This window comes from Lagenorhynchus albirostris, chromosome 8, assembly GCF_949774975.1.
Source record: "Lagenorhynchus albirostris chromosome 8, mLagAlb1.1, whole genome shotgun sequence".
Lineage (NCBI taxonomy): Eukaryota > Metazoa > Chordata > Mammalia > Artiodactyla > Delphinidae > Lagenorhynchus > Lagenorhynchus albirostris.
In genome coordinates, this window is record NC_083102.1 from 32,197,829 (window position 1) to 32,216,388 (window position 18,560).

At 43.1% G+C, this 18,560-nt stretch overlaps 1 protein-coding gene across 6 annotated transcripts in view; it reads right to left on the bottom strand.

The window, feature by feature from the left end:
* Window positions 1-934: 934 nt before the first annotated feature.
* Window positions 935-18,560, bottom strand: part of ST7 (suppression of tumorigenicity 7) — a 254,701-nt gene continuing 237,075 nt past the window's right edge. For 4 of the 6 annotated variants that reach the window (XM_060156803.1, XM_060156801.1, XM_060156806.1 and 1 more), the window contains 3 exons: window positions 11,571-11,663; window positions 8,887-9,026; window positions 7,032-8,070 (listed from right to left, as the gene is read on the bottom strand). In XM_060156803.1, coding sequence (XP_060012786.1) covers window positions 7,951-8,070; window positions 8,887-9,026; window positions 11,571-11,663 — 353 coding nt within the window. In that variant the 3' untranslated portion in view covers window positions 7,032-7,950. Of the gene's footprint in view, window positions 1,266-7,031; window positions 8,071-8,886; window positions 9,027-11,570; window positions 11,664-18,560 lie in introns of those variants that run through there. The other 2 variants (XM_060156804.1, XM_060156802.1) reach the window with 1 other exon arrangement.

The window sequence follows — 18,560 nt, forward strand, 5'->3', positions numbered from 1 at the left end:
GGGGAAGGGTAAGTTGGGACAAAGAGAGAGAGTGGCATGGACTAATATATACTACCAAATGTAAATTAGATAGCTAGTGGGAAGCAGCCGCATAGCACAGGGAGATCAGCTCCATGCTTTGTGACCACCTAGAGTGGTGGGATAGGGAGGGTGGGAGGGAGACGCAGGAGGGAGGAGATATAGGGATATATGTATCTGTATAGCTGATTCATTTTGTTATAAAGCAGAAACTAACACACCATTGTAAAGCAATTATAATCCAATAAAGATGTTAAAGAAAGAAAAAAAAAAAGAGATGCTTGGCAGGTGTGACTCATGTAGAAGGCTTTCAAAGATGGTGAAGACAAACGACCACTATGGTTCAGATCATGGAAACACTCAGAGAACGCTCACACGCAAGCATCAAGAATGAAAACATGATAAAAAAAATGACCCTTATGAGAAAACATTTAAAAAATGGCAATGTTGAAAGTGGTCAGGTCCTACGATAGACTATTGGCTCTGTAGCTCTCATCAGAACTTTTTTTCTCACGACAAGTTTTCAGAAAGCAGAAGTAAAATGATTCCTAGAACCACAGTGCTGAGTTCTATTCCGTGAGTAGAGTCTCTGAATTGGAACAACCTGGGATGGCACATACATTTCGTTTCATTCATGCTTCCTGTCATTCATGCTGGAAATTTCTTTTGTGCATTTAGCCTATGAGGACATATAGTTTGGGGCTGAAAAAGATGGCACTTTTTAGCCAAAGAGAGTCTGTTTTCTAAGCCACCAACCATAGGGGTGCCGAGGGCCTGGTGAAAGGAGTTCCATTAGCATAGAAAACCATTGTGTTGCACTGAGCAGATCTGGGGCCTTAGTAAATTAAATGTAACCTGTAGGTTTATTTGGACACCAACAGTTTTAGGGCTGGAAGACACAACTGGTTGCTGCAATACACAAAAGTTTATTTTTTCTTTTCTGAAAGCAAAATATAATAGAACTGAACATCAATGAATTTTGTACAACAAAAACAGCTTTTAATATGGAACAGACAGTCCATGAAGGTTTTAAAATCTCGGAATGGCTTCCCTTTTTCAAAGTCATGCTTTCTTGCAGTCCACGAGGAGTTGGCACGAAGAGATGGTGGCAGCCCACTGGGTGAGGTGAGTGGAAGGACGGGTGGGCTTCCCTAGATCCTAGTCAGCTGGTGCCAAAGACTGGATGGGAGGATGCTTTCCACTTTCTCCATGACAAAGTTTAAGGGGGCAAACAAAGTGCTGAGGAACTGCGAACAAACGAGAAAAGCGCAGAAGTCAGGAGAAATCTTGTTCAAGACATCAAAACGAACCTCTCCAACTCATGCTTTCATCTTACGTCTCTGCATTATAAAAAGCTTCCAAAGGCTAAGATTTCATATTTATGTTCGTAGGAAACATTGGTTGACGAACAAACCTACATTCCAGCTTCTGCACCCGCCCCCATGGCTCTGATGGATGAGGGGGAGAAGTGTTGGCTGACAGGCCCTTCACTCCTCTGACAGCTGCCCACAGTTCTGAGGCCTTCCAACCAGCCTTCAGGATCTGAGGGCTGCCCATGGAGATGACCAGTGCCGTCAAAAGGGACTGACAGATGGGTGGCAAGTGAGCACAAGAGTTAAAAAAATGGTGACAACTTCTCCACCTGCTTGCCTAGTTATAGAACTTTAAGTGGAAAAGGCAACAACAGAAAAAAAAAGTCCAGTTTGTCGTATGGTTGTGAATTGCTTTGGGATCCTGTTGTCTCCCAAACACCTGCAGCCCATGTTCTTTTCTGAACTACCTGCTTAGTGGTGAGCATCATGGGAGCCTTGGGGAGGGCGGCAAGCTGGCCAGTCCATGGACGACACGTCCTTGTGGAAAAGGTGCTGCTCTGAGGAGAGCTTTGGGATCTCTTTCGTTTGGTTACTGAATTCCTTTCTGTTTTTCATGTAGAGAATAATGCTCATTATCTGTGCCTTTTAGGAAAGTCAGGCACCTTGCCTGAGACTCATTTAACATAATCTCAAGTCTGTTCTGATTATGTTCTCGTGAAGAATCAGCCTCCCTCCACAAGCCATCCAGCATCTGGCAGAAGAGGTGCCCTAACCCAATCAGGCACAAGACGGGCGTTTGGATGGGTTTCCTTGCTCTCTGTTCAGAACCAAGGTATCGTCTCACTAGGGTTCAATGTCTGGTTCTTGTACGGTGGAGTCCTTTGTCCCAATCCCTTGCCCATAGCACAGCACAGTCTACACCACCAAGAATTTCCCACAGAAGTGTGCTGTAGGACGTGAGTACATACGCAGAGGGGGAACATGGTCTGAGGCCAGACAAATTAGTAGACCTGAATGTAGTGAAGTTGAAACAGTCTCCTCTACTGGTCATATGTTCTATGGATTGCGGGCCCTCAAGAAGGGGTATGGTAGGCAAGTTTCCCAAATTTACATGACCTCAGAATCTGTCCTTCTTCTTCTTCTTTTTTTTTTTTTAAAGAACCAGTAGAATGCAAACTGGGAAGGCCTGTACCACATTATGGCAGGACCATCAAGTGCGAGATTTGTGTAACGAAAACTCGAGAGAGTATAAGGTTCGGAACCCTTCTCTGTACTGCATTTTTTACATCAATTGAATATATTTACTCAGTAAGGCACTTAAGTACTGGGTGAGATATAAAAGCGTCTAGGACGAAAGTCCCACTGTCAGGAAGCTCAAAGCCTAGGGGTTGGGGAAGGGAGCCACTAAGACCTGTACCCAGCAAAGTAACAATACCAGGTATACCACGACAGAGTAGAAGATAGACGCACAAACAAAGCACCAGGAAGGTTCGGGAAAGGGAGAGAATCCATTTTGTCGAAAGGAACAGGAAAAGCTGAAAATGAGGTGACTGAAATAGTCCCCAGGGGATGGCTGGGGTATGAAAAGACAGAGATGGGGTAAGAATGGTAAGGAAAGAAATGTGAGCAGGTGGGCCTTCCAGGCTCAATAAACAGCTGGAACAGAGAGGGGAAAGCAGCTGGTATGACTAGAAGAGATGGAGGTAGAGTTCAAAAGCAACAGCATAACTCTGGGGAGGGCCTTGAGTGCCAGGCTGTTAAGGAACTTGCAGTTAAGAAAAAGGCAGCCACGTTAGTACTTGAGTGAAGGTAGGATGGCTCTTTCCTCAAGTGGGTGTTAGATACAGGGCAATGCCTGGCAACCTTCTGAGATTATCCTTTGTTGGGTGCACAGTACCACATGGGATGCTCACCCTACTTAATGGACTGCCTGTCCTTTTCAGTTTAGAGCTGGATGCGGTTGGAAGGCATTGTGGGAGATACTAGGCCCAGGAATGAGTAATTACTGCCCGAGCTGCCCCTGAAAGAGTTTGTAAAATCCTAGTTCTGAGAGGATGACATGGAACAAGTCTACGGATTGTATCAGACCGACATGATAACACTGTAGAATTAAAAATATTTACACATAACGTTTATTCATTTGTTTGTAATCAGAGATTGTCAAGGCTCCATAACACACGGCATTTGCCTGTAATACTCAGCTCCATTAAGAGGAGCTAGGTGCTAAAGCAGTCTGGATGAACCGAGGATGCTGACAGGGGCAGGAAGATGAGGCCCACTGAACAAGGGGATTTTGCTGGTGAAGTTATCATATCCTGCAAACCTAATCCAAAACAGACTTATAACCACCGAAGTTGTGACTGAGGTGGGAACAAGTGATGCATTAGCGTGAGCCAGTGTGGTCAGATGATAGGAATCGCTCAAAGTCTACACCCTGGGCGACTTCATACACTAAACGGGGGGACACCAGGGAGCCTCAGCTTGGGTAGCAGAATGAATGGAGATGTTGTTACAAAGCTGGTTCAAAATAAAGGCCCGTCTGTTTGCTTAGTTTTGGTCACTGACCTGACTTGGATAAAAAGCGTAAAAGGGAGGCCTCTGGAAATTAAGTGGCAGGCCTCGCCCAGTTTGTGGTCTGTAAATGCCCCTCTTTCCACCCTGCGCAGCAAGATGCAGTGAGCCCTGGCCCCCTGGACACACCTGTGCTTCTCGACCAGGTTCCACAAGAGAATTAACTCCTAATACCTCCCATGTATGTGATCATTTACTGCTCTCCCTCATATCTAGAATGTTCTATCCTTGGGACAATCGAGAAAAGAATGCCTTGAACGCTTTCCTAGAGATCCTAATTCTCTCGCGGCACCCCAGTTGCGATGAGCACCCTTTGTTGCTAGGTTACCTTCCTCCTTAGCAGCGCTCTCCGAGACCTCCTCCCCAACCCTCGCCCACAAGGAAGAAGCAGCAAAATGTAATGGGGTGCCTGGAACCGTTAAGCCCTTTTCATTTAGTAACCAAAGGTCAGTGGCTTTCATCAGGAGGCATTAAACAAAAAGTTTGGTGGAACATGCTTTGTTTACTTAGGATGCTTCTTTGCACGACTGAATATCAGTCAACACTTTTTGGCCGAAGACTCAACCAATGCACATAGAGAAACAACAGTTTCACTTAGGGACTTGGGAAATTTTATTGCCTGAAAAGTTAAGTCTGAATGAGCAACACCAGGCAACCCTGGAACAGCTCATCTGTCTCAATGTCCAAAACTTCTGTCCTGGGGGCAGACATACACGGTCCAAAATGCACCATAATTCAATCAGTGTCTTGTGGTGAGAAAAAGCAACTGAACTAATAAAAAAGAGAGAGCAACACTTCAGTCGCCTGATCCTCCTTTTCCCCGAAACACCGTTATTTAGAAGAAGGTCATGGCTCGCAACGTGCTTCGTTAATGTTTGAAACGCCTCTGCTTATCTGAATAAGTTCCAGGTGCCCTACTGCAATCAGACAATTGACATTTCACTGTAATCAATATCAGACTTCAAAGAGGTCAGGGCGCATAAGTTGAAGACAAGAGTCAGAAGTCAGGGGGCTGGATCTCAGGGAAGGAGAGAGACCAGAGGAGGAAAGACAGGGCCCTTCAAACAGAAGAGGTCAGCATGCTGACCTTCCCACATTCTGTGAGGGGCTGGGTTTGGAATGATCACTTATTTATATGAGCAACCTTATCTTGGTAACCAAACATTCTAGGAAGAGTTAGTCCTAAGTCATTGAGGTAGATTAGATTAGGCGGAGAGAGTTGAAGCCTCTCATTTTACTATTTTCCAGTGGCTCACACTTGGCTGCGGGCTTCCTTACTGGCTGCATATCAACATGTAAACACACTGGAGAGTTCCCAAGCTGCACGCAGCCTGGCGGGTGGCAGTGCAATCTCTCTCCATCTACTGAGTCATTATCCCAGGGACATTATCTCAGGCGAGGTCTGAGAAAATCATTTTCACAAGCTGCAAATGGCTGCAGGCAGCCTATAGGGCAGCTGTGATAACCTGCGGGGGGCTTCACGAGGGGCCTGATGAAGTGACAAGAGTGAAAATGTGGAGAAGACGCCGGAGCAGTGGGGGGAAGGAGGAGGGAGATGGGGCTTGTCTCCTTCAGGCCATCCATCTTCCTTCCCCATGAAATCTCTCCAGACGTTTTAGTACTGCTAAACCTTAATGAAGGGCAAGATGAATGTGATCCTCCAGACAGAGGTTTAAAAGCAAATTTATCTAAACTACTTTTGAAAACTACGAGTAGCTGACCAAACTACCACACCTTGGTAGAGTATAAAATACGAGGACCATAAAGGTAAATTTATATTTTATTTAATCATCTGGTCCTTGACTCAAAAACAAAGCTTTGGGAACATTAAATGAGGAGAGTGGCCCTTGGTCTAATATCCATAACGAACACATCTCTGTGATATTCTGGAGGCTACACAGCCTTACCTAGAGGACACCCAGCCGTATTCTATGTACTACCCTCCATTCCTCCCAGCCCTCTCCCTGGGCGACGCAGTTTCAGGCAGTTACTTTATTCAGTACAGGGGCTCTCAGCCCTGGCTGCACACCCAAATCACTAGGGGGGCATCTGAAAACTCAGATGCCCAGGCTGCATCCCAGACCAACTAGGTCAGAGTCCCCAGGATTGGGAGATCAGGCACCTGTAATTTTTAAGCTCCCTAGATGATTTCAAGGAGCAGCCGGGGTGAAACTGCTGGTTCCTAGAAACCTGTCACCTCAACAGCTCTGACGTCGCACCATGCACCTGCAAACGGCTGCTCAAAGGCTGGCTTTTTTGAGACCAGTGTTCTTTGAGGGAAATGGTCCTCAACCCCCATCCTTAGAATCGGTGGGGGGGGGGGGCGAGGCTTGTTTAAAAACGCAGATTCCCGGGTGCTAACACTCAAGGCTCTGAACTTCCGGTGGTAGGGCCAGGTGAATTTTGTGCACACTAGGGGCTGAGAATCACTGTCCTGATCCTGAATTCCCACCAAGAGCTGCTTGTTAGTTCAATGAAGAATGACATTGACTAATGTTGTAAATGTATTCTTATTTTAAATTTTACTACATGACACTCTAATCTATTCAGACTTTTGGTAACTGCTTTAACTCAAAGGTTGGCTTGGGAATAGAAGCAAATAATGAATAGCATAGGCCCATAAACTAGGGAGCATCTAAGGAGGCAGCTTGGGTGATACTGGGTTCAGGAATCATATCATGTACAGAAGACTTAAGGAAATTGGAGACATTCTGCCTGAAGAAAAGAGAAGGTAGTAAGTTAGAGGTGAGAGGTGGCCATGAATATATTAGTTGCCTCAAGAAATTGCAAGAGGAAGTAGAGTTGTTCATTATAGTTTTGGAGAGTAGAATAGGAAATAAGTGGAAATTAAAGGAAGGCAGATTTTATCAGTATCAAGAAGAGTTCTGAGTGATCCAGTACGGAAATGGGCTTCCATGTTGAACAGGTGAACACTCCAGCGCTAAAAGTATTCCAGATGAGTCTAAATGACCTTCATCAAGTTACTGTTGAAGGCAGTTTAAGGTCCCTTTCAACTCTGTCTGTGATCATAATTATAAAAGAAGAGAAGAAATGCTAAGCTGTATCTAATTTTTTACACTGATTCTTTCTGCAGAAACCACTACCATTTATTTATTTAATAATCATTTATTGAAAACCTACTATGTGCAAGGCACTGTGCAAAGCTTTGGGGATACAGAGATGAGGAAGACACAGTCCTGCTCGCAAAGAGCTCACATTCTACAAGGGGGTCAGACAAGTTTTTAACAATTATAATACAGTACAATAAACGTAATATAGGTATTCATGGAATACTGTGGGAGCTGAGAGGAGAAACATCTAACTCAGCTTGGGAGAAACTTAGAAAGGAAGCTGAGTATAAAAGAATGAAGAGGCGTTAGTAGACTGTACAAGTGCTGATGATAATGGGGAAGGGCATTCCATGCAGAGCAAACAGTACGTGCAAAGGCACCGAGGCTCACAAGAGCATCTGGGAATGGTGAGCAATTCACTGTGACCCAAGACCAGTGTCTGTGCAAGAGTTGGGAGAGAGATGAGGCTGAAGAGGAAAGCAAGGGCCAGATCATAAAGGACCCTGTATGCCATGCTAAAGATCTGGGACTTTATCCTGATGCTGGTGGGAAACTACTGAAGAAATTCAAGCAGGGAAGTGACATGCTCAGACTTGCAATTTAGAAAGATCATTCTTTTGTCAGTATGAAAGAAATACTGGCAGAGGATAAGACTGGAAGCAAGGAGACCAGTTAAGACTCTTGCAGGTGTCCAGGCAAGAAATCACAAAGATCCAAACTAAGAGACAGCCATGGGAGAAGAAGGAAGGGAAGAAGAGGCGAATTACATTTACCGAATGCCTAGTGGCTCAGGAGGTTAGAGCCGACAGACTGTGAAAGCCAAGACAGACAGGATATAAGGAGTGAGAGAGGGAAGAGTTTGGGAGGGCTGCTGAGTTTCTGGCTTGAGTAACTGGGTGGATATCAGTGCCACTGGCGGAGATCAGGAATACAGGAGAAGGAGCAGTTGTGGTGGTGGGGGAAGAAGGGTGATGAGTTCAGTTTTGAAAATGATGAGATTGAGGTGCCGGTGGGATTTCCAGTTCATCTTCAACACGCATGAAAATACTCTTGCAATTCCAGTCCCTGAACTCTGCCGAGCAGAAAATGTCAATCATCTGGAAAGGGATTAAATCAACCCAGCCAAGTTAGAAATCATCCTTGCTGACTCCACTCGCCTTGAAATCAGAATGGAGTTCCAGGGAAACAATCGATATTCTTTTCCTGATTCCTTCTGTTTGAAACTCCTTTGTGGCAAAATCAGTAAACTTATCCTCACTGCATGTGCAAGCTGAAATGGTCACTTTTCATCAAGGAAACAATGGTTCTTGGTTGTCAATGCAGATGGCTTTTCTTATTAAAGCTCTTCTCCATAACCCTCTTTAAAGACCCTTAATGGATTTCCATACTTCTAAATATCATATCTGTATACTTCTTAATACTACCCACCCTTCACACCCTCTCAGTTCATTCCCCAAACAAGCCATTTAATTTGTAGACATTAAAACGTTTTAAATTTAAATCATCTTTGAAAATGTAAATTCTATCTTTCTTGAAGGAAAGACCTACAATATCTAAAGATTAGAAATGATGTCATTCAATTTATACAAAACTGAAAAATCTCCCAAGTATTTTTCATTTGCTAGGATTCCCTTAATTCTTTAATTCTTTTAGACCTCATGCATTATTTTAGGGGAACTGCTGAGAATTTTTGTGTCTGTGAAATAGGCAAGGCATGCAGTAACAAACAAGCTACACTTTCTCATTCTGACCCTCAATCCTTGATCTCACTGATGATAATGAAAATTGAACAGTATGCAAAGGATCAATACAAGCACGTCCACTTCTACACAACGCTCCCCTCTTTCTCTTATGCTGCTTCTCTTGACTTGCCCTGCCCCTTGCCTGCGGCCTCCCCCTTGGCAAATACTCACAGCTTTCGCAAAGACCCCCATGAGTTCCGGGAACTGATGTGTCAGGAGGGCCAGCATGGCTGTGAAGGAACACAATCCAGCAGTGAAGAGGATAAAGAAGGGAAGCTCCTTTTTTGGGTAAACTGAGACTTCATGGAAAGCTGTGGAGAAGATCAAGAGGGAAGTGTTAGGGCTGCAGTAAAACGCATTCTCAGGGAATTTCTGTAGGTGGGACTGACTCTGCAGAGCTTTGGCTCAAGCCTGCTGGAAATGAGAAAGGTAGGGCCCTGGAACGAAGAAGAGCCCACATTTCAGCCAGCCTTTGGTGGCCTATCTGCTTCCCCCAAGTCCACGTTCAACCTTCAGAACTCTATCTAGGGCATGATAGGGCTAATTTGGGGATGTCACACACTCATGGGCAGGGACAGTAACACTATCTATGCCTAATATACAGTATTTCTTTTGCAAAAGCAAACACAAATAAAACAAAACTTTATTCAAATTATAAAACACATGTTCATTGAACAAAACCTGGAAAATCCAAAGTCAAGTATACTGAAAAAAAAATCCTCTCTCTAGGTTTTCACTTTTCCTGTAATTTTTAAATCATTGTGATAGGGTGATATTAGTGTATCTTGTATTTTTTCCTGGTACAATCTAACTATGTCAGTGGAGGGTGCCACCCTGATAGAGAGACATCCAGCGAGGACCATCCATCCATCCAAAATGGGAGATTTTAGAGCCTTTCATAACTTTTAAATTTCGAGTGGTCCGCACAGACAGAAAAGCAACTGAGGCTGGCCCAGTGGAGGGGAGCCGTGAGGCTGTGTATGAACTACACTGCCACTCAAACCAAAAGATTCGAGGGTCTCCATCTTCCTCAGGAAATCCAAGGTCTCAAGCCTTTCCTCGACCTTTCAGCTCTCAGCAGTAGTCCACTCTGCTGAAACTGAGGGTGTAGAGGGCCAAGGAGGGACAAAGCACAAACGAGCACATGCACCTGAATCCAGGGATGTCAACCTGCTAGGATTCTTCATGGGTGGACGTGTGCTCGGGACGACCGTGGACACTACACCACTCACGTGCAGCACGCAGGTAACATGTAAAGCCACCTACCCCCATCCCATCCTCACCCTCAGCACCCAATGATTTTGAGGGGAGATCAGACTTGAACCACTGCATTCAAATAAATAAACGTGATAGTTTATTTATAGATAGAAAAATAGTTTTCTATTCCAGGACTGTAAAGATTATTCCTAGACAGTTTCTTTTAAGAACTGTAATCTTGTTCTAATAGTGAATCTATCCCCATGGAAACATGATTGGACTCAATTAAAACATTTTAAAAGTGTACTTTTCAGAAAACTGCCTTTCTTACCAGAAACCGTAAATGTTAACAAGGATCTCCCTGAAGGGGGAGTCAAAAGGTAAAGCATGGGCCCATCACAGGGATTTCTGAAATCAAATCTAATGCAGAGCGAGGCACCCGATGCTTTTCCACAATAAACTCAGATGGTGAGGAACCACACCCCTCTGAGGTCTCCCAGCTCCCAAGGTAACATGTCTCCCAGTGGGTCTGTCCTGCAAAGAAATGAGAGAGCTGCCTCCTGCTCTTTCAACCTGAGACGGCAGCCTTGTTTTGCACCCACTACATTGGAGATTTACGACCAGCTCAAAAACGTGGGCATTAAACAATCTGCCAACACTCAGGGCTCCACAGTTATACCGGCCCTCCTGGCAAAGCATTTAAATATGTTACAGCTATGAGATGTGACGTTGCTGGGGCTGGTGCAGGGTGGTTGTGGCAGAAGAGAGGACGGGGAAGAGAGAGCAACCAAGATTTGGAGCGTATTATCTGAGGGAGGAAAGTATGTCCTAAGTCAGGGCCACATGAACAGCCTGGACATGCTCTTCATACACAGTATAATTTGATAATAACTATTTAGCCGGAATTGTCAAAACAATGTTGCATTACAGTAAACCAAATCATACTTTCCACGTGTGGTATGGGCCCCCCGACTGCTAGCTTGTAAGGCCCTCGAGGGCAGGGTTTGCCTGCCGCCTGCTATATACAGTGTTGAGGCTGCACGTGTGCCCTGCACACGTTACGCCAGCTCACTGTGCGCCATCCGTGAGATGCCCACGGGAAATCCCGCCGGCGAAGAGCACCGCATCACCGCAGAGGGCAGCCCCACCCTGCCCACGACTCCGCCTCTGGCCACAATGCCAGCATCCCCGTGCCACCCTCCCACCCATGGCTCATCTGCAGCTCCCTCTGAAGCCAGTGCCTCCCCTCCAGACTCCGGTCTGTGCAGACTGCCTCTGACCAGAGGGAGAGCCCAGGCCGAGCCCCGCACAGTGGATCAGCCCAGCAAGGGGCATCTGCCCCAAACTAGGGGTCTCTGCCCCAAACTAGGGGTCTCTGCGCTCAGACCAACCAGTACATGATGGCTCTTCATCTACATTTCAGACCTGGGCGGGTCTTTCCCTTTGATGAATCTGGAGAGACGTGGAGAAGCAGGAAGCCAAACCTACACACATAACTCACTTTAATGCTTATGCTATCAAATGAGGACAGGGTTTGGGAGAAGAGTAATAAAAGACAAGGAACATCATAAACATTTATCATTTCCACCTCTTCCCATCCCAGTCTTTGGCACACCACCCTCACCAGCCAAAGGGAGGATTATGGAGGGGAGACTCACATGGAAGCAGCTCACGATCTGCTGTTTCTGTACAGATGGGGTAAGGATAAAATAGATGCCCCTTTTCCAAGGGATAAGGGATCATCCGAAAAGCTGCAAAGGAGAGACAATACGTTAGAGGTACAATATTTGTCTCATAACTTCTCAAGTCCACAAAGAGACTTTTGAGCATTTTTATAACGGCTCACATTATAAAATTATAAAAAACATTAGGTCTCACACTGAACACTTCTACAAATAGCTCCCATAAAGGAGGCAAGACGTACCCAAAATCTGAGTCATGTGCTAGATAAGCTGTCAGAGATGCATTATGAGGTATGCCTCACACATTAACCTCACACTATATATTCTGGGAGAACCTCACAAAACTGAGTGGGGATGGGGGTGCAGAGGAGTAGGGAAAGCCAGCAATTCCAATGCCCAGGGTTTCCTCATCTACAAAATATTACGAAAACGTCGTAAGCACTAATTCAATATAGCTCACCTGATGGTAATAACGTAAACCTGGATTGAAATGCTTCCCCAAGAAGCAAACGTGGACTGACTTGTTGGATCGTGTCACAGATGCACAAATATGAAAGGCATTCTAGCATGTCTATTTAAAAAATATGTCTAGGTGGATTAGAATTCCAACCAAGATGGATGAAAACAAGAACCTAAAAATGCATGACTTGGGAGGTATTTCTAAACTTTATGAAACTTTTAAATCTTCAACATCATGTGGGGAAAAAATGGATCTGGAGAGATTGATTATCTGTATTTTGATGATATCAGGCCACGTAAGTTCTGGTTTCGTGGAATCAGATAACATTAGGTCTCACACTGAATTATGACTTTCCAATCAATCCATCCCTTCCCGTTATCACGTGTGTTACTCTCCCTGTTACGAGGTCATCAGCACGTTAGTCTCACTGTTTCTGTGAACAGTACTTGAGGTAATTTTTCTTCAACAGATGTCCGGTAACTACAGCATGCTGTAGCTATAAAATATAAAAACTAAACCCTACACTGGGAATGTCAGATTACAGTCCTTGCCTTCATGTGTGTCAAAAAGGGATGGTGGCAACACAGCAGCCTTTTCAGTCTTAAATGCTACATTTCAAGGACTCCTAGCTACATCCTCAGCTGTGCAATTACCTGAGCCTTCTCAAAATGCTGTCAATGTACATATTTATCTTTTGCATACTTATTTCAAACAGAAATCAGAAACAAAGAATGTTCTCCCTCACAAGAAATGACAAGGTTCCATTGTAACCAGCATCAGTGCACATATGGTATTTATTCTGGTGTCTGAATATTATTTAAAAGTAAAAACATTATGTATGTGATTCCAGCATTTGGAATGCAGTCAATCTACACCACAGTGGTATCACTCTGAGGTTACAGCACATTGCCACGGAGAATATAAATCACTATAAACGTGGGATTAGAGCAGAGCCAGTTGGCTGAGGTAAAAATGTTATCAATTTTCCTCTCATAACAGAAACCTCTTAAACAGAGATTAAAACATTAAAAACACCCCAGACTTTAACTCTTCTTAAAATGAAAGGCTCACCCTAGTTCAATCAGACCTTCTCTTTCATGCAAACCAAGATGACTTTTGCCCATTACAACAAGCAAGAGAGGAGTTCCCTGTACAGGTTGTTAACACACAAAGATTACTCAAAGGGACCAGCATCTCTCTCGGTAGAATTAGGCTTGCAAGAGAAGGGAAAAAATTACAAAACCGAAAAAATCCATTTAGTGCCTTTATAGGATACACTAAACTCTCTACTGGGAAGCAGTGCGTTTAAATTTAAACTGCAGTATGGCAGGATTTTAATACTATTTCCCATGAATGATGGCTGCTATGAAAGCATCTCAAAAATGTAGAAAAACCTATGTGGAAGTTTTTTTTTTTTTGAAATCCAGATTCTCCATGTGCACTAGGGCTGCTGTAATTAAGAATCTGTTCAGGTTCATATGATATAAATAAACCCTCAGTTTTCAAAGTGGCTATAAATTTGAATGCTAAATTTTGTTCAAAATTGAAGTCAGTTTGCACTTCAGGGAGCAATTTTTTAACTGAAATATAGGAGTGCAAGATCTTGAGAGTGTTCACCCATAGACATCAAATGGTTGCTTGGTGTCTTTTCAGTCAGATGCCAAATAGTTTTTACTCCAGTACTTGGCATGCATACAAATTTTGTACATCAAGTTAGTCTTTTCCTTCTTCTAATCAGTTCTGGTCTTTTTGGAGAGGGTGAAGGCACTGATTATATACGACTCAAGAAAGAATACAAACACACACACACTTTCTGTACTGTCCTCTGCCCCCAACCCCTGGGATTGTAAAGACGCTTATGTGCTCTTAAAATTTCTCATTCTCATGTCAGTTGTCATTTACATCAAATTCATAAAATAATATTAAGACTTTTGGCTTCACTAAACAAAAGCAAGCACAATTTCTGTTTGCAATTCTATCCTTGGTCCACCCTGCTGTGCGGGGCCCAGCAAAGTGTGCGATAAGCAGTGGGGGTCTGCAAAGAGTGGAGGAGGCACTGCACGAGCTGGGCCAGCTTCACCTCCCACCGCCTGGTCCCTTTCACTGCAAAGACACGACACTGCTCCACAAGAACCTCGTGGCTTGAGCCGAATGTCTAGAACTTTTGCAAGTGCAAACAGTAACACGCTGATTTCGCAGGGCAAGGAAGAATGGAAAAAAGGTCATTTGAACTATTTTATGAATTTGATCTACTTCATGAGTGACTAAAAACCTCCTAAAAAATCTCCGTCCGAAAAAACATACACTTCAGAGGAATAAAAAATGTACATGTATTTGGTTAAAAACGAAACCAAAAACCTGGACCACTCAGAGTTAATACACGGGACACAAGTGGCATTGTTGCATTTTCCTTTTGTGCCATCCCCTCCCCTACCTTGGTTTCTATTGTGCCTTTGTGGGAGAGGCAAAATGAAACTGGGAACTACTTAATGAACACAGCAGGCTCTCCACAATGACATGTGATGCGTTACACAGCTGCTTTCCACCCCTGCCCAGACACGTTTTCTAGGCACCAAGCCTAGCAGTGCTGTGCCAATCAGAGACTCGACCAATACTGGAGAAAGAATCAACAGAACCAAAGAATGAACAGAAGGATGGTTACATGAACAAATTAATTCCTGATTTCCCCAGTGACTTCTAATGTGCTCTCATCCTGTCCACAATGTAGACAAGGATAGAAGGTAATGTTTGATACTTTGTTTGTCTATGTTGCCTTTTCAAAGAGGATCTCAGAGAACTTTATACAGACCCCTTGCAATAGCAAGAACTGAGTTTGAATCCCAGCTCTACATGGTCAAAATGTTGAGTGCCTTCCTCATGCAGCAGCGATAGAAAGGTGAGCCAAGTATGCACTGTCCCTGCACTGATGGAGCTGACCACCCAGGGTGGGAAACAGATGAGCCAATAATCATGAAAACAAGAGTGAAAGTCCCCCTGTGATAGCCCATACCTAATGGGGGAGTGGTGGAGGTGACAGCTCAGGATGAGTCAAACTTGACCAGGCTGACAACTGTATGACTTTGGGTGGGTCATTAATCTGTGTCCAGTCTCTTCGGCCGTAAAAATGAGAACACCAAGGACCTCGAGAGGCTGTTAAAGGGACTAAGTGTGACAGCGGAGGTCAACGTGTCCACACAGAGTGCCTGACTGCTCAATGAAAGTTAGTTTTCTCTTTACCGTGCCTTTCCACTAACCCCAAGTTCCTCCTTTCTCTAACAGGTCACACTCTAGCTTATGAGTAAAAATGCTGCTTGTTTGTGAACAATTAGAAGTGCAAATGATAGAACAGAAAACTTTCATCAAAATACACATTTTATGTTCTCACTTTTGACTGTAATGTGGGCAACTGGCCATAAAGGCTCTTTGTCTTTTGTGAGACTTTGGGCACAATAAGGAAAATTCAGAAGTCAAAAGCTTGGGTTCTGATCCACATTTTTTCACTATCTACTTATATGGCCTTGGGAAAACCACTTTCCTTTGGTTAGATTACATGATGCTCCATTCCAATTCTGAAGAAAACTTCTAGAGTTTTATAGCAGATTCACTAATTTGTTAGTGACCTGCAACACTCTATAACACTCTGTTCCTGCTTCCACTGCTTGTATCCACACTATATATTATATATGTGTGTGTATGTATCTGTGAGAATATGTGTATACACACACACACACACACACACACACACACACACTAATGTTTCTCTCAAAGCGTTTCAGAGTCTGACTCATCTTGGTATCCCCAAAAGAATGCCTGGCACAAAGGAGGGACTCAATAAATGTTAATTGAATAAAGGAATGAATAAGTTAATGCACAATAGGGCAGAGACAGAATTTTTTCCTTTAAAAACCCCAGTGGATCCAAAGTACGGTCAGCGGCTCAAAACTGAATAACTGAAAGGAGCAAGCTTGGTCCTACTGGGCAGTAGGTGGGGAAGCGCTGAATAATATTTGGAGTCCGGCTACTAGTGTTAAGTTGGCTACGGCCAGGGACTTCAGCTGGCCATTGTTTTCTCCTAAATTATAAAATTTAGCCTTAGATCTATGGGGTGAGGGGTGGAAGAATTTCTCTTTAGCAGTCCCAAAGGTGCCAGGCTTTTGGAGGAAAGGTTTGGTTAGAGGAAATGCCCTAAGGACCACATCTTACAGCAAGTAGCATTTACCATCAGGTTCAAAGAGAATAAATTAGAATCAGAATCTCATCCTTTGCTTCAACAATGGACCATTTTCTCCTCTCAAAGGAAATACTTTGCCTAGTCCCCCTAAAAAACACCACCTTCAAATCTTATACATTATTTAGTGAATTCTTTGGAAAAAAAATCTCCAAAAAGAAAATAAAGAGTCTTACTTGATCAAGTGGAAAAAATGGAAACAAAGAAAAGCTAAGCGATTTACCCCATGGCACTCTAGCCTTCTGATATATAGAACCTGAAAATTAAACCTTAAAGTTCACAGCTGTGGTCAGCAGACTATTCTGCTTTACAAAATAAATACAGCCAAAACAGAGCCCTGAAAAGATCAAGGTAGAAGGGAGATAAGGCCACATCAGTATTTAATACAGGTAAAATAGAAGATGTGCCATTTAAAATAGGGCCCCATAAGGCGCGATACCATTGTAAATAATACACAATTCCAACGAGATCCCTCATTCATATATGGCTTTTACATTCAACACACACTTGCAGTCGTGTGTGTGCACGTGTGTGAGCGTAACCAGAACCTACAGTGCTTAAAATAAATATAATTAAGATAACGTGACGGCTGTGTAATGAATTAAGAAACATGTTTTTAAACCTTATAAATTAAAACTTTCCCCATTTCTTCATTATCTTGATTTTGAGGAACATATTGTGTAATTTCAGGGGCTGGGACAGTGATGAATCAAATATTTTACCTTTGAAATGCTGATGTATTTGTGGTTGAGGACTCTGGTTTTTTTTTAAACCACCATATGTTTCAAACCCAAACAATCTCTGCCATGCATCAGCTGGACTTTGGGGTTTTAACAAAAATGTGAGTTATTTCAGCCTGATTGGTGGGAAACTCACTTAATTCCACAAGATGACTAATGCTCCAACATAATAAACTCATTAAAAATCAAAGAAAAATATACCTCATCCCTACCCCTAACTAACACTTTTGACATAAGTCAGGCTTTTAAAATTTTTTCTAAAAGATAAACTGACTTTTTAAAAGAATACTCACTTTTAACATGGAACATGGTGGAGGCACTGTTACCTTCCTCCCTGAATTATCTTTCTAATGAAAAGGGGAAACTGGAAGGGAGTTGGGGAATGGCCTTAAATTTCAGAATGAAGAAAGAAATGATTTAAAGGCAAAAACCGAGACCCTGAGGCTGGAGATGTCAAAATGCGGCACCCAGTGGTGAACTGGAGGAAGTGCAGCCTCCTGCGCTCAGGCACAGGCCGTCTACGGGAGCCCCACTGACCTCAGAGGGAGAGGGAGAGGTTCTGGTACTGTAGCCGCCCTGAGGGCAACTGCCCTGAAGCCCACCAATCTGGGATGGGGTGATGGCATTCAGTATCTTCAGCGCTTCACAGTTTTCAAAAAATGGGTAAGTTAATACCAGTTAATAGGTAGCTAAGTCAGAATTCTAATCCAAGCCCTTTTGATTTAAAATCCAGAGCCCTGATGCCTCCATTTAACTTAGAATGGACACAAATCTAGAAGTTTTGTCAACCAATTACACACAATTGTCTAAAGTTGGAGTGGTAATTCTTTCTTCTGAATTGCAAGACAGATTTATAGCTCTGTTTTTGAAAAAAGACCAAAACTGTTTGTAATGAAAGATTATTTTTCTAAGTACATGCATATACATATATATACACATACACATATATACACATGCATATTTATGCCTGTAGAAAACATATATGCTTGTTGTAGAAAGTTTGAAAAATACAAATAGGAAGAAAAACCCAAATCACTTAAAATCTACTTAAAGATGTATTTATTTCCAGTCTCTTACCTTTGTTTATATATAGAATGTATTTTTTTATAGAATTGGGCTCATTCTATAGTTAAAATGTTTACGTCAATATTTAACAACAAAAATATAACTTTATATAGAATGATTAACTTTCAAAACACTAGAAAGGGCATAGGTATACCCCAGACTGTAAGCAGTGGTGTAAATTGATGGCTTCTAAACAAATGTTTCAGAGATGGCTGATCCTCTTATCCTTAATCAATTCAGGAAAGGCCTAAATAGCTGGTATTATAGGAAAGAGCAGTGAAGAAAAAGTGAACCTGGCTCTGCCAACAGTGCTGGCAGGATGTTCAACAAGGTACTCACCTCAATGAACCTGTTCCTCTCTTGATCAACTAAGATGGCCACCTCTGTCCTGCCTAACTCAGAAATTTATCAGGAGTCCATGAAATGATGGCAATACAAACCCTCTGTGAATTACACTGTTACACAAACACTCT